Source organism: Antechinus flavipes, chromosome 1, assembly GCF_016432865.1.
Source record: "Antechinus flavipes isolate AdamAnt ecotype Samford, QLD, Australia chromosome 1, AdamAnt_v2, whole genome shotgun sequence".
NCBI classification, from domain to species: Eukaryota; Metazoa; Chordata; class Mammalia; order Dasyuromorphia; family Dasyuridae; genus Antechinus; species Antechinus flavipes.
The window spans coordinates 174,805,292-174,822,683 of NC_067398.1; the positions used below are offsets into that span (position 1 = coordinate 174,805,292).

General features: G+C 31.5%; 1 protein-coding gene across 1 annotated transcript in view; it reads left to right on the forward strand.

The window, feature by feature from the left end:
- RASA1 (RAS p21 protein activator 1) overlaps positions 1-17,392 on the forward strand; it is a 103,848-nt gene that overhangs the window by 20,949 nt on the left and 65,507 nt on the right. Inside the window, exons 2-5 of the mRNA XM_051993159.1 lie at positions 6,079-6,231; positions 7,147-7,286; positions 10,821-10,887; positions 17,215-17,332. Of these exons, the coding sequence (XP_051849119.1) occupies positions 6,079-6,231; positions 7,147-7,286; positions 10,821-10,887; positions 17,215-17,332 (478 nt within the window). The remainder of the gene's footprint in view (positions 1-6,078; positions 6,232-7,146; positions 7,287-10,820; positions 10,888-17,214; positions 17,333-17,392) is intronic.

Consider the following 17,392-nt stretch of genomic DNA (forward strand, 5'->3'; position numbering starts at 1 on the left):
TATGAGCCAGAATTCTGAAACAAGGATTCCTCCAAAGTGTTGTCAGTGGAATTGACTTAATAGTTCTCTAGTTCAGTACATGAACTTAATCTTTAATATAGTTCCACATTCACACCTATGATAATATATACTCTGTTATATATTATATGTACTCTATTATATATATAATATATAACAGTATATAACAGCCAGCAAAAGCTGAGACAGATTCATTCCATCATCCATCTTAGTGGTGGCTGGAGACTGAAGCACAAATCTTTGGATGCAAAGAGATTCATTCACTTCATCTCACACCGTCTTGGTGGCAGGCTCTCCTCCTTTGCTTCTCCACTGAAACCAAGACTCCCGAAGGCCTCCAGAAAACTAGCTGAGTGCCAAGTGAAGGAGATAGGACTTTGAAGGAGAGAATAAAGGATTTCTTTTGGACTTTTAACATCTGGCTATTCTTGTGGTGATTATTGAACTGAAAGAAAGGTTACTCCAGAGACCCCAAGAAAACTGAACCCAAGAACATTACAGCAAACAATAAAAAGAGTGAAAATGTTTGTGTTGTGATCTGCTTTCAGTTCCCACAGTCCTCTCTTTGGGTGTAGATGACGTTCTTCATCATAAGCTCATTAGAACTGATCTGAATCATCTCATTGTTGGAAAGAGTCAAATCCATCAGAAATGATCATCATATAATCTTGTTATATCCATGTATAATGATCTCCTGAGTTGCTCATTTCACTTAGCATAAGTTCATGTAAGATTCTTTAGGCCTCTGTGAAATCATCCTGCTGATTGTTTCTTATAGAATAATAATATTCATATATCATAACTTATTCAGCTATTCTCCAACTGATGAGCATCCACTCAATTTCCAATTTCTTGCCACTACAAAAAGGACTGCCAAAAACATATTTGCACATATGGGTCCTTTTCCCTCCTGTAAGATCTCTTTGGGATATAAGCCCAGTAAAAACCCTGATGGATCAAAAGGTATGTACAATTTGATAACTTTGAGCATAGGTACAGATTGCTCTCCAGATTGGCTGGATCCATTCACAATTCTACCAACAATGTATTAGTATCCCAGTTTTCCCACATCCCCTCCAATATTCAGCATTATCTTTTCCTGTTACCTTAACCAATCTGAGAGGTATGTAGTGGTATCTCAGAGTTGTCTTAATTTGAATTTCTCTGATTAATAGTGATTTAGAGCACTTTTTCATATGATTGGAAATAGTTTTAATTTCTTCATCTGAAAATTGTCTATTTGTATCCTTTGATTATTTATCAAGTGGAGAATGGCTTGAATTCTTATACATTTGAGTCAGTTCTCTATATATTTTAGAAATGAAACCTTTATCAGAATCCTTAAATGTAAAAATGTTTTCCTAATTCATTGCTTCCCTTCTGATCTTGTCTGCATTAGTTTTGTTTGTACAAAAAAATTTTAACTTAAGATAATCAAAATCATCTATTTGGTGTTCAATTATGAGTTCCAGTTCTTCTTTGAACACAAATTCCTTCCTTCTCCACAGATCTGACAGGTAAACTATTCTATGTTCTTTTAATTTGCTTATGTCTAAAAATAAACTCATTTCGACTTTATCTTGGTATATGGTGTTAGGTGTGGGTCAGTGCCTAGTTTCTGCCATACTAGTTTCCAATTTTCCCAGAAATTTTTGTCAAATAGTGAGTTCTTGATCCTAAAAACTGCTGTTTTGGGATTTATCAAATACTAGATTACTATTGTCATTGACTATTGTGTCTTGTGAGCTTAACCTATTCCACTGATCCCACTACTCATTTCTTAGCCAGTACCAAATAGTTTTAATGATGGCTGCTTTCTAATAATCTTTTTAGTTCTGGTACAGTTAGACCACCTTCATTTGCATTTTTTTCATTAACTCCCTTGAAATTCTTGATTCTTTGTTCTTCCAGATGAATTTTATTATTTTTTTTTTTACTCTGTAAAGTAATTTCTTGGCAGTTTAATTGGTATAGCACTGAATAAGTAGAATAAGGTAGGATTGATTGTTTTTATTATGTCATCTTGGTCTACCCATGAGCATTTGATATTCTTCCAGTTGTTTAGATATAGTTGTATTTGTATAGAAAGTATTTTTTAATTGTATTCATATAGTTCCTGTCTTGGCAGGAAGATTCCGAAATATTTTATATTATTTACAGTTATGTTAAATGAAATTTATCTTTGTATCTCTTTTTGTGGACTTTATTGGTAATGTATAGAAATACTGGTGATTTGTGGATTTATTTTGTATCCTGCAACTTTGCTAAAGTTAATTGGTTCTGTTTTTTAGTTGATTCTCTAAGATTGATTTAGATTCTCTAAACATGCCAAAATATCATCTGCAAAGAGTGATAATTTTGTTTTCTCTTTACCTACTCTAATTCCTTTAATTTCTTTTTCTCCTTTTACTGATAACATTAACATTTTTAATACACTATTGAATAATAATGATGATAGTGAGCAACCTTATTTCACCCTGTTCTTGGGAATGGTTTTAGTTTATCCCTATCATATATGATGCTTGCTGATAGTTTTAGATAAATGCTACTGATCATTTTAAGAAAAACTTATTTATTCCTATGCTCATTAATAATACAAACAGCTTTTAAATGAGATTTTCCATCTTTGTGTCTTATGTGATATTTAGATCATCAGCGCTTTGTTTTAATAAAATTTTAGGGATGATTTGTGCTGTTCTCACAGTGAAGTAATTTAATGAATAATGTTATTTTTATACTTATACACATCATAGAAATTTTGGAATTGTGAAGAACTTTCAACATTATCCGGGCCAAAGCTTCTTAAACTTTGGATCAGAAAACCCATATAGGGTGATATAACTGAATATAAGGGTCATAAAATTGTGATTTATCAGAAAAAGTTTTATTTGTATGCCTATTTTTTAACACATATATTTGGAATCATGTAAAAAATTCTCTAGTGAAGAGGGGTATTAGTGAAAAAGTTGTAAGAAGCCGTGATCTCTAGGGTAAATTAACCTTCCTTTTCCAGTAAAGAACTGGAGTCTCAAATGTGTTGTGGAAGGTTGGGGAGTAGAAAATATTCACTTCTAAGACAATATTATAGGCTTCTTGATTTAAATAATTAAAATCCTAGATTTAAAAACAACTGCTGGCAAGCATTCAGTACACAGTAAACTTCTTAATCTCCCCTTCCCTGCTCATTTTACAGGTGAGGAAATAGAAGCTCAAAAAAGATGACTTATTTATGATCACACAGCTAGTTAATGATCTGGGCAGGATTTGAATTAGGTTTTTGAGACTGCAAATGTAGCATTTTATGCACTCTGCCTTTCTAAGGTCTTTTGCGCATGAAAATTAGAAAAGTTCTATGAATAAGCCTTATTTTTATGGGGGCAGAGAATAAGGAAATAGTGGTAATACATAAGAATTTTTACTTGATTTGTGAATTCAGTGGGATTTCATTACAATAAACTATCAAATGGTGTCCCCTTTCAAATTTGCCTAACTTTTATCATTCATATTACCTTGCTCTATAGTTCACAGCAACTTGAGATATTTGTGACATTCTGCTGTACTTAAAACTTTTGGGGGATGAACTTGATTTATCTATCCTAGATTTCCCTTAAACTTACAAAAATTACTTTTGGGGAAAGTCATCTGGATTAAGTGACTGGCCCAGGGCCACAGATGCTATATGTCTGAAGCCAAATTTTAACTAAGGCTCTCCAGACAACAAGGCTGGTGCTCTATCTGCTGTGCTACCTGACACCAAAGTTACTTAAAAAAAAAAAAAAAAAAGTTTCTTATTTGATGAACTGAATGCTTTGTAAATATTTTAATATGTCCAAAAATTGAGCTGTTCTTTTCTTCTAGTTCTTTTCTTTCTAATTTCTTTATCCTTTTTGAGTCTACCACATCCTTCTGAGTCACTAGGCTTTCAATCTAGGTGTAATCCTCAAATCTTTACTTCTCTAAAGTTTTGTCAGTTTTCTAATACTGTTTTGACTATCCCCTTCCTCTCCTCCTGATCTTTGCTGTTTGGTCTCCCCTGCTCTAAGTCTCTCCTTGCTCCAATACATCCTCCATTCAATTGTCAATTGTTCTTTCTAAAACACTGATTTGATCATATCATCCTATTCACAATTGCCTTCAGGATCAAATCTAAAATCCTGTGGTTGGTTTACAGAAGTTTTTATTTTTTATTTTTTTTAAACTTTACTCCTCCTTACTTTTCCAGACTAATTACACTCCTGGGCACTATTGCAAATCAATCTTTGCCACCTTTGTTCCTTGCACGTGACATTGTCTTTCCTGATTATTTTCATTGTTTTTAAGTGCAAGTCCATATTTTTCTAAATCCACCAACTTAGCGTTTCCTATACCACAGTAATATTGCAACCTTATATACTACCTATTTTAAATAATCTAAAACAATATTCAATATGGCTGATATATAGTTTCCCTGTTTTACTTTTGATTAAGTTTCTTTTAGCTTTAACTTTAAGATCAATGATTACTACCTTTGCTTTTCTTTCTAATAAATTCTACTGATTATTATTATGTTTGTGTTTATCTTGTTTTCCTATTCCTCTTGACTCTTATGCTTTATTTCTACTTGCTAACTTGCCCTGCTATTACTTAACTTACCTATCCCCCTCAAGGATTTCTTTCCCCTGTTCTCTTTGCCCACCCTTTCCCTTCCTCTTTATCCTGATTCTGGTAATTTACACACCCTTGTATACCCCCATATTTCTTTATTAATTTTGAAGCCTTTTATACCCGTGTGTGTATGTAAATTATTGTTTGCTCTTTAACACTATTCCCAGTGAGAGGTTTCCAGAACTACCAGCTATCTTCTCCCATTGTCCCTCCTCTTACACCTCAATCATATAACATAATTACCTTTTTTACTTTTTCCCCAGACTATTTTGCTTTTTAAGTTATATCATACTTATTAACTAGTCTTTCTTTCAAACTACACAATTATAATGACAATCTTAAACATATGGTTTATATCTTAGTTCTCTTGGATTTTATGTCAAATTTTCTGTTAATTTCAGATCTTTTTGCAAAACCTGAAAGTTGGGTAATTGATTGAATTTCTTTTTTTTCCATTCAGGATTATATTTAACTTCCATATATATGTGTGTACACACACGCGCGTGCACACCCCCCTCCCCCAATATTCTAATTGTGGCACTACTGTTTTTGAATTTTTTTCCTTGTTACTTAAAATATTTTCTTGACCTGGGGGTTTTGGAATTTAGATATGATAGTCAAAAGTAGCTATGTGTATATAGTCTAACTATAGTTATGAGTCTTTTTTTTTTTTTTTTTTTTTGCCAATTATCGTGTCTTTGGTCATGCACAGTTTACAAAGATAATTGAAGCTTTAAAGTTTTTCACGGCCAATACTTTCCATAATAAATTAGAAGTTATCTGATAATTTTTTTTCTCATTTTACTATTCAACATAGACTGTCGTTTTGGTAAATGTTTGTCACATTTTGAAGTATATATTATTCAAGAGTTAGGATGATTGGAAAGCTTGGTAATAATTTAGATATGATATGATCAATTTGAATTATAAATTTAATAAGAGAACATGTATTGATTGTGGATTATGAATTGATTTGGGAAGAGCTCCTTGAGATGCATTAGTATAAGCCCTAAGATCTGAGACTGAGGAATCTCTTGAGTTTAGAGGTTGTAAGCACTATAGGGCATTCTCAGCACTTATGTTAGCCCATTGTTTGCAGTCAGTCACTAGTTGCTTAGGAGAGATGAATTTGCCCATGGCAGAAATAGAGCACATCAAAATTCCTGTGCTGGTCATTAGAGGTGTCCCTATGAATAGCCCCTGAAGTTCTATTCTAGGTCTGAGGAAACCTAGCATTTAGAAAAGACAAAATGATTTAGAAAAATTTGTGTGTAATTTGTTTTTGGTCAAAATTAGCTATTGAAAAGTTGGAAATGAAATGTGGGTATTTCAGTGCCCTCCAATCTAGCAATATTATTTTCCTATTTGCCCTTTTTATTATAATAGCAATTTCATGAGTTCTTTTATTTTTCCTAGATGGTATCATGGAAAACTTGATCGAACCATAGCAGAAGAACGCCTCCGGCAAGCTGGGAAGCCTGGCAGTTACCTAATAAGAGAGAGTGATCGGAGGCCAGGATCCTTTGTACTTTCATTCCTTAGCAAAACAAATGTTGTCAATCATTTTAGGTAAGTTCTTGCTGCTCTATAAAATATCATATAATAATAATAAATTAACAGTAAGTAAATGCAAAGAATACTTAGTGTTAAAAGTTTGAGTTAGAGAAAATTCATAAAGCTGTAGGTTAAAAAAAAAAAAGCAAAACAAACCAAAAAAAATACTTTCAATAAAGATAAGTTACATTTACATTATATACGCTTGCGAGCATACACACCCCTCACTTACACGCTTACTTACTTGGTTTATATGTTTTTCCAGAAATTATACCAATCAAATAGGAAAGCAGTTTTTCAATGATCAGATCCAAATATTCCACTTTGTGTTATTTTGTGGATGATTTCGCTGTTAACACAAAATTTAAGGGAAGAATAGTTGTATCTGAAATGCATATCTTAAAGAATAGAATAGCATAGTTAAAATAAAAAAACTTAATGTTTAAGAATATAAATAGTTGCTCATTTGATATACTTTAAATTTATTATTGTTTTTTTACATTTGCATATGTTTATGTAAATATTTCCAGAACCCAACTATTAGCACCCCACCCCCAATAAAAAAAAAAAAAAGAGAGAATGACTTTTATTATAAATCCAAAATGGGTGATGAGAAGAAATGGGGTTGAGGGGAAAAAAGGATTAAGTTATATTATTAGAGACTGTCAAATATTTTAGTGAATTGTTTAATTCGGTTAGGGCTCTGATATTCAATATATGTCATTTATGTAACAAAAGTTAATGCTTCCCACAACTTAGTATGCAATGAAAAGAGTAATTATTTTAATAATAAACATATGTCTTTGAAAGCCATTTAAAATGGATTATAAAAAATACTTTTGCTATTTAGTTGTCAAAATTGCATTAAATAAATTTATATATTTGCCTGCATTATATACTTTATTTGATTCTTTTTGACTTCACAAACAGGATTATTGCTATGTGTGGAGATTATTACATTGGTGGAAGGCGATTTTCCTCGTTATCAGATCTAATCGGTTATTACAGTCATGTGTCTTGTCTGCTTAAAGGAGAAAAATTACTATATCCAGTAGCACCTCCCGAGGCAAGTAAAACATTAGAATACAAAGTTTCAGATTAGTTGACATAAACATAAGGGTTTCAACTTGTGTTCAGTATTGCTATTTAAAAAAAATAATAATAATTGTAAAGCCTTTTCTTGCTGATCATTATTTATAATGGGAAATTTGTAAAGAAGCATTTTGAGACTCAAGTATCTTTGAGTCATTGAAAATAATTTATATTTTTTGTGCTTCTGGAATTAAATATTTCATTATATTTTAACAATTTGGAAATTTAAAAAATTACTATCTTGTGTAAACTTCAAATGTAGAGTTTTAGGATTTGGATTAAAAGGTACTTTTTAATGATCATCTATCCAGCTGTACTGAGGACAAATATTCAGGCTTAGAAGTGGAGAATGATTTATCCTGAATGATAGTTAGTAAATTTTGGTATTGAAATTTGAATCACAGTTGCCTAGTCCAGAACCCATTCTATTAGACCACATTGCCAAAAAAAAGGGGAGTTTATGTGTACAGAAAAAGGATGCAAAACTTGGTAAAATTTTGTGACAAATTTAGTAAAGAGCTTAATGGGCATTTCATAATCTTAAGTATAACACTAAATAGGTTAAAAAAATCACTAATTAGATAAAATTTCAGTTAGCTTTTCCATTTATCTGGGCCTCATTGTCTTTAAGGAGAGGGTCAGGAATTGCTATATTTATTTGATTTCTTTGCTTGTTTGTTTTTCCCATCTCCAAATTTTAGTTCTAAGATTTCTGGTCTTAGTTCCTCAGTTATTTCAAAAATATTTTATTCTGTTTCTTCTTTAACCCCTGCTCTCCCCATCCCTATTTTAGAGAGAACAACTCTCAGTACTTCTAACATATTTTGAAAGATCTATATTTTCAGTGTAACTCTATACTTTTATAAGTTTGCTAAAGGAAGATTTGTAGAGGTCTTTCTTTTTATTTTACTACTATCTTGAAGAAACCAACTCTTCATCTGTTGGTTTTTATGCTTAGTGCATAAGTGTCCCACTAGTTTTCTGATGATTTTATAGATGCGAAGTAAGATCTTGTAACATAATTCTTTCTTATAAACCATTGTTGGCATTGTGCATGATACAATCTACTGCTACTAGCCTTGCATCTTTGCCTTTTAAGTAGTCTGCAGTTAGTGTGGTTAACCATAGTAATAGTAATAATAATAAGAAGAAACCATGCCACCCCTTACAGTAATTGTGGAAGTTAAAAACTGGCATTTGCATAAATGAGCAATTTGGAAGCACTTTATATAACTTTTATCTCTTCTTCCTATTTAGTCCTAGACTCATTTTATTGTCCGCTTAGAATTCTTGTACAAGATGTGTGTATTGATAGACAGATTTGAGAGTTGTCTGTCCAAATGCATTCCATAATTTAGTTAATATTTTTTCCACTGTTAATTTACTTGATTTATTTTAAAACTATCAATGATTAGATCTCTCACAAAATTGGATTTATTTTACTGAGGGTGCATTGTAGGACTTTAGGGATTTAAAAATTTAGTGTAATGTTACCTTTAAAGCTTTTGAAGAAACTCAGTGAGAATCTATAAGAAGTATTATATTATTTAGACATGCATTGCTTGTGAAACTTGTGAATATGTTTGGGGAACATCTTTTCTATCAGTATTCAGTAGACTTTTGAGTAGTGTAGATTGTTATCATTACAGCATTATAAATTTAGAGTTGGAAGGAATCATTAATCTAGTTGAAACATTTCATTTTACAAGTGAAAGGTCAAGGAAGTTAAGTGGTTTGCCCAAAGTAACAAATATATTAATGTAGCAGTTGTTAAAGTCATTTTTCAATCATGTCTGACTCCTTATGATCCTATTTGTTTCTTGACAAAGATACTGACTGGATTGTTTTCACATTTCTTTGTCCGCTTCATTTTACAGATAAAGAAACAGACACAAATCTCATTAAGTGACTTAGCAAGGGTCACACAGCTAGATTTAAACTCAGAAAGAGCTTCCTGATTTCAGGCCCAGTGCTTTATCCACTAGTGCCATTTAGCTGCTTCATATGTAGCAGTATAAGCATTTAAACTCAGTCTCCTGACTCCAAAGCTAGTATTTGTCACTGTACCATACTATATCCCAGTGTCTTGTGATTTTGATTTAAGAGAAATCATATTTGAGGAAAGCTTTTTGGGTATAATTTTTCCAAATATTTTCTTAATAGTCATGTTATTGACTTAGAAGTATATTTTTCTCCAGCCTATTTTCTTCCAAGGAAGCTTTTGATATGCGCAAAGACTATTTTCAACAATATTTTTATAGAGATGAAGAGGGCAGATAGGTTGGCAAGTTGATGATGTCTACCTTTTCCATCACATGATAAATTTCTTGAGAATAGGAATTAATTTCAACATGTGTCTAAATCCTCATCTCCTAGTAATGTGTCTGGTGCCTAGGCTTGTTGATTGATCAGGGAGTCTTCCTTTCTTTGAGCTATTTTGAAAATTCATCCTTGAGTATTTTTAAAATTGTGTAGTTGTAGCACTAATTTCCTCTCTGTGTGCTTGATTAGCTTCATATGTTTTTTCTGATTCCATCTTTTAAAATTTTGTGTCTACCTGTGGCCTAGTGGCAGAATGTTTATTAATTAGATTTTTGTATGTTTTTGAAGACCAGAAGTTCAACCTATCTTCATAAAACTTTTATTACTAGGTTAGTTTCTGGATGATCCATTTTTTTGGACAGAAAGAGAAGACATGAGTGATGGGAGGGAGGGAGGAATAGTGAACTCTAAATAAGAAATGATGATAATAATAATAATAATACTTTTCTCCCTAGATGATAAAAATATAGTAACTACTAGTTCACGTACCTACTTTTTCACCTTTACAAAATTTTTACAAAAATAATCTAAACATTCACTGGAGTATTCATTGTGAAGCAATGAGAAAGGAACACACAGTTTTGAAAGAACTATTTTATAAGATATCTCATCTTTTTAACTACAAATTAACTAAAATCTATAGATAAGACAAGATCCTATTGCTTACATATAAAATAATTGATTCAGTAGAAGAAAAGTACACTTTGAAGGTTCTCTAGCAAGGAGTCTCCTATACATTTGTTAAAAACAAGATGTCTTTGTAAAATAGAATGTCAAATACAATAATGTTTAAACTGTTTAAGAAAGGCATAAAACAAAGCATCACATTCTTTTCAAAGGCATTTCTCCCTTGGTCATTCCTCACTTATAGTATGTGTCAGGCCAATTTTTTTTTTAAGGTTATAATATTGTTCTTATGACATCTTTTATACCTTCAGCATAATTTCTCATTTGTAATGTATTTCAGATTGTTCAGTATGTTATGCCTATCATAAACAGTTTTTATGTTTCCCTTTGGATGATCCTTGACTTCATTTCTTCAAAGATACAAATTTAAAGTACTCATTAATTTGTACAATCCATGAAGGTAGTTGAATGGGATTTGATTCTTTTTTTGTCTATGTAACACTTTAGTTTGAAAAAGCAATAGTACATTTTAAAAAAATTCTTTGTTTTACCATTTCAGCCAGTTGAAGACAGAAGGCGTGTACGAGCAATACTCCCTTATACAAAAGTACCAGACACAGATGAAATCAGGTATCTTTTTTTATACATATACATATATATATATATATATATATATCATATTTTCATATATGAAAATTATATTTTCATATAATTCTTATAATTATATTAGTATGATGAACCTTGCTTTGAAATCTGGAGGATGTAGGTTTTTTGAGTTAGTGCTCGAAAAACTCTCAGAGTTTGAAAGCAGTACATACTATCTCAGGGTGAACCTGTGTTCATCAATCTCTTTTGGTTGACCTTTATTCATTGTGAGAGCTGAGATAGTAAAGGGAAAAATAGTCAGGCTTTAGTTTTATTATGTTGTTTTATCATAAGGGGAGGGCAGTTCTTGATATTCACCTCATTTCACATTGATCCATGTATCCACAAGATCACTCCCAACTCTATAGCCTGACATTCATTTCCTTCAGGTTGTTCAATTAATTTAAGATATTATATTGATTATTTTAAATATACTTTTTGAGAGGCAGTGTAGCATATTGAATATAAAGTCATTCTCACATCTAAGAAAACTGGACAACTTATTTTTAGACTCTTGCATCAAAGGTGTTGATTTGGATTGGTGGAAGAAATTTCCTCACCTAGGAGTTCTAGTGCCAGTGAAATCACAAGTCTAGTCCTTGTGCTTATAAATGGTTTCCTTCATTTGAAGAAAGCCAGAATAGAACATGTGTTAAAGTAACAAAGACTGTTTTTTGATCAAGGTCTCTACCAACAAATTGCCTCAGTCCTCAGTCTCAACATTTTAATTTCTTTCAATCTATCAGTATTTTATTTTCTGAATTGAAAAAATGATAGTAGTTACCCAGGTAACCTTTAAGATCATAGCTCTATCACTACAAGAGGTCTCAGGCTTTTAACCTCATTTTTTAGTTAAAAGTTTAAGTGACTTACTCATCACATAAATATAATCTTCAGAAGAATTCATTAAACCAATTCCTCATATTTGAGAACCACTTGTCTTTCTTGGTTATTACATTATGAGGGTGCCTAAGTACAGTCTGTAAAATGGATTAAAAACAGTTGTTACAAGAAATGTAAAAATGTCCATTATAAATAGTTGGAAAATTACAGCAGTGATTTTGTTGTCTTAACAAAAAAAATAGAAAAGATTAACTTTTCACAGATGGTACTACAAGACACTATTATTAGTGGCCTGAGGAATAGAAAACAGGGGAAAAAATATGGGTATAAAAAAGTATAAGGATAGCATTGTAAAAGAAATTTTGATTATATATTCAAAAAAGTTGCATCAATCTATGGCAAATGCAGGAGATTAAAAGCTAAGAAGAGAAAAAAAGTATTTTATGTTGATAGGCATATGATAGTTTTGAACTTTATTATTAGTGAGCATGATGTTCCTATGAAGTTCTTGATTAAATAAAAGAAAATCTAAGGATTAATGGGATTTCACAAAGTACTTTAAGCTCCTTTGCAGGGAAAATACAAATTAAAAATGAGGGTGATATTAATGTTATTTCTATTTGTCTTGTGGCTGTCTGAATTAAATAGTTTGGCATATGCTTAATTGTTAGTCGTATGCAGAACCATGTGTCCTAAGGCCTTTGTGGTATAGCAGAAAGAAGATTGGATTTAGAATTTGGAGATTTGGTTCTGCATCTCTGCTTTTCTATTTAACAACTTTTTGACAAGTCACTTAATCTCTTTGATCCCAACTTTTCTTATCTTTAAAATGGAAATAATAATATTTCACATCATTTGTAGGGTTGTCCTGAAGGTCTAATGAGATTTGTGAATTTAGCAGTTATATAAAGGTTTGCTTTTAACTATTAAAGGCAATGAAAAATTTGCTGAGCTTTGTAAGTCAGGGAACAGTAGAGTCTGGATTTTATATTCTACCTCTGAAACTTTTGTGTCCTTGGGTGAGTCACTAGACTTTCCTGGGCCCCACTTTCCTTTATCTATAAAATGAAAGATTTCAGCAAGATAACTTCTGAGATTCTTTTTAGCTCTAGATTTTCATCCTTCAAGTATTATGCAAATATTAGCTGTTAATTTTGCCAAGTTAATACAAAGCCTAAGTATGTGTCTCATGTCATGTCACAGATCTTAGTGCCTTGTGGAATGGATTTGATAAATACAAAATAAGTACTTAAATATAAATAATGATTTCTGGACTATTTAGATTAGAAATGATTCAGTTATTATTGAGTTCCCATGCTCAGCTCTTTTAGTAGGTATTTCTATAGATTAAGAATTAGTCTTATCTTTCATATTATAGTTAGTTAAGAGAATAGTGGCTTTCTTATTTTAGTTCTTTGATATTTGTATTCATACTTGCATTGAAATTCACTTTTTGATCCTGTTCTTTATAAAGCCACTATAAACTATATACGTGTGTGTGTGTGTGTGTATGTGTACTACAATAACTAGTGTTTTAATAACTTAATAAAAACTCATCAACTATTTTGATTGTCTTGACTTACTGGTTTTAGGGAGCAAATGTATTGCAAGGTAAGATAAAGTATACTAATTTCTTAGAAATATTGTAAAAATAAAGCCTTTAACAACATGCCTTTTAAGGAAATTGTTGTCAACTCAAGCTTATTGTGTAGTATAAAGACTTTAATGTGTATAAAGACTGTTAGGACAGAAAGACATCAGTCCCATATCCTAGTGATGGCCATAAAGGCTAGTTTTGAAAAGAAGAATTTTTTTTTTCTTCTTTTAATAGAGTCACAGAATTACAGAATTGAAAGGGAGCTCAGTGTTCATTCAGTCCAATCTGAAAGATATCTCCACTATGTGATATGCTAAAGTTATCATTTAGCCCAGAGATGTCAAAATATATGATCCACAACACTTCTAAATACAATACAAACCAAATTGAAGTAAAATTGGGAAATATTAAGCAAAACAATTAAAATTAAAATGAAACATAATTTTAAAATCCAAGTCAATATGCAACCTACAGAGATCTTTATGTATGGATTAGCAGCTTTCATTTCTATTTGACTTTGACATCTCTGATCCAACTGTTTGAAAATCTCTACTATTTGAGGATTTCCAAGGAAGCACTTCACCAAAAAAATCTGAAATCCTTCAAATAACTAGGGTTCACCTGTGCTTGTTTATAAAATCATGTTTATTTCAGGAAGATACCAAAAGCTAGGAGCTGTTCAGGGTATGAGAACAGACAAGCATTAGGACATTTTAGTTTGAAATGATAAAGGCTGAAAGGGAATGTTAATGAAATCTATAAAATCATGAAGAGTTATGAAAGGATAAAAATTAATTCGTCTTATAACTCCTAACCAAATCTTGGCAGAGTAGAAATTAGTTGCCATTCAAGTAGAGGAGAAATTCAAAGAATTTACTGGTGTGTGTGTGTGTGTGTGTGTGTGTGTATGTATATATAACTAATAAAGAATTAATTATCTCTAAGAGATCATTTGACCAGCCTCCTTCCTAATTTTAGAGTTGAAGATGGTGAGGTGTGAGGCCTAGAGAGTTTGGAATAACTTCTAGCTCATACAACTAATAAATCAGTAGAGCTAACATTCAAACCAGTAGTCCCAGACTTCAATTCAGTATTGTAGTAGTGACCAAAATATAAGTAACTTTGAAAAGTTCTAGACTCATTTCACCATTGGCCTCTCTTCTAAGGGAAAATTGGATATTTGGATTATGTTCCTAACTTTGTAAGATATTAGAAAGACCAAACGTGTCTACTTGTTACATGTTGCTTTTGTGTACTATCAAGAGAGAAAATGCTAGGATTAGATGGACTGAACCTATTTCTGTGGTATATACAGTTAGTGTTTTTAATCGTAAAATATTTAATGTTAAAGCAATAGTGGTTATTTAAAATTTTTAATCTTTTAAATTAAGGCTTTTTTACATTAGTCGTGCATAGTGTTTTACCAGGTTCTATTTGCTTCACTTTGCTACTGTTTTACTTGTTTTCTCATAGACTTCTCTATTTGTTCATATTCATAATTTCTTATGGCACCATAATATTCCTTTATAGTAATTTTAGTAGCCATTCTCTAATCATCAGGCTTTTACTTTGTTTCTAAAAATTCTTTTTTGTAACTGAGAAGCAAAATAAAATGTCAGTAATATGTCTGAGACTATATTTGAAGTCTACTCTTCTCTACCAAAAGACTATATACACACACACACACACACACACACACACACACACACACACACGAGAAAACTAATTAAATGCCAACCAAAAGCTGATTACATACATGTATGCATGCATGCATGAATTGTTTGTTCTCTGAATTAGTCAATGGTTTGATCCTAAGTTGGGATTTATCATTGTATCATAGCATATATCTTTTTTTTTTATTAAAGCTTTTTATTTTCAAAACATATGCATAATTTTCAGTATTCACCCCTTCAAAATCCTGTGTTCTAAATTTTTTCCCTCTTCTACCTATTCCCTCCCCTAGATGGCAAACAATCCAGTATATTTTAAACATGTGTAATTATTCTATACATATTTCCACAATTATCATGCTGCACAAGAAAAATCAGATCAGAAAGGGAAAAAAATGAGAAAGAAAACAAAATGCTAGCAAACAACAATAAAAAGAGTTAAAATACTATATTGGATTCCACATTCAGTTCCCATAGTCCTCTTTGGGTGCAAGATGTCTCTCATCACAAGATCATTGGAATTGGCCTGAATCATCTCATTGTTGAAAAGAGGCACACCCATCAGAATTGATCATCATATAATCTTGCTGTTGCATACGCACAGTTTTTTTAAATAAGATTGATTTATTATTTTTCAAAATTCATTGGAAACTAAACGCAAAATAAAGAAAAAATAAAATAGAAAAAGATGGAAAAGAAAAATTTAAAAAACAAAATAAAGGATTATTATGTGCTCAGCAGAACATTAGAGAGGATTCAAAATATGCAACAATAAATTTGCATTTCAAGAAAGCATGTATAAAAATAATAATAGAGATTATATATTCGTGACTGTCCATCTTTTGGCCTGTCTTTCTCTCAGGCAGTCAACAGTTAAGCACAGGTACACACATACACATATCTAGTTGCACATATCTACACATGCATGTAAAACAATATTAATATGACTGACATATAATGTGGATTCCTATTGATGCATCTTTTAAGTTGGACTTTGAGATCAGTGATTACTGGCCCTACTTTTTTTCTCTAATGAATTCTACTCCTCATCTTTACAGTATTTCTGTATATTTATTTCCAAACAAATTCTACTGCTACTCTAATTCTATTCCTTAACTTGTCTTGCTAATACTTAAAACTTTTCCCCACTAATGGATCCCTTCTTTATCTTCTCTCCCTTCTTCTTTATTCTTTTCCCATTAATCTATATCCCTTGTCCTATTGCCATAAATCTATATAACTTCTGTATCCCCACCTTAATATCTAGATTCCCTCTTTATTTTTTTTAAAGATTTTGGAAAGTGCTGTACCCATCATAGGGGTGTTTGTATATATGTATGTGTGTGTGTGTGTGTGTGTGTGTGTGTGTGTGTGTGTGTGTGTTTTATTTCCTATATAACTCACATTCCTAACGTAAGTTTTTAGCGTTCCCATCCCTCCTCCTTCCTTAGCCTCTCTATCTAGTCTTCCTCTGTGCCTCATTCATATAGCATGATGACTGTTTTTACCTTTTCCTAGATAGTTTTGTTCTGCTCCAATCTTTCTGTTGAGTTACCCAATTACTGATGTATTTTCATGTAATAAACAAACAATGTGTCCTTGTTGAGTCCCTTGAAATTAGTCTTTGATGTTGGCTCTTATATATTAAATTTTCTGTTTAAGGTCGGGTTTGGTGGGGTCCTGAAAATCTACAAGTTTGTTGAATGTCCATTTTTTTGTTCAGTATTATGGTTAGTTTTGTTGCACATGATATTTTTGGAAGCAGGCCAAGTTTTTTTGATTGTTGATTATTTCTTACATTATTGTGTCAAGATTCTTTTTTTGGTCATAGTTTTCAGCTATATTCCAATTATTTATGTTATTTTCTTTATCTTTTCTCCAAATTTGTTGTTTTTTCTTATAAGATATTTCATATTCTCTTCTTTTTTTTTTTTTTTCATTCCTTATATTTTGTTTTGTTATTTTTTGGTCTCATAGCTTCACTGGCTTCCCCTTGCCCAATTCTGATTTTCAAATAATTGTTTTCTTTCTTAAGACTATAACTCCTTTTCTAGTTTAACTTTTTCCTCCATAATCTATTTTTATTTATGTTTTCCTCAATCTGTTTGGTTTGTGGAATAGTACAATGACATCTAGAATTTCCTTTCTTAATATTTTTTAGTGTGATTTAATTTTTTATAACTTCAGTATTTTTCTCCTTAGTTTCTTAAAAGGAGATATGTTCATTGTCCATAACGAATTAGAAGATGGATGGATGTGGGTTACAAATTTAAGAACTGATGAACAAGGCCTTATTGTTGAAGATCTAGTAGAAGAAGTGGTAAGTGGTTTTCTTTTAATTTATAAAGAGTTCCAAGTAATTTACTAGTTGTGTTGATTG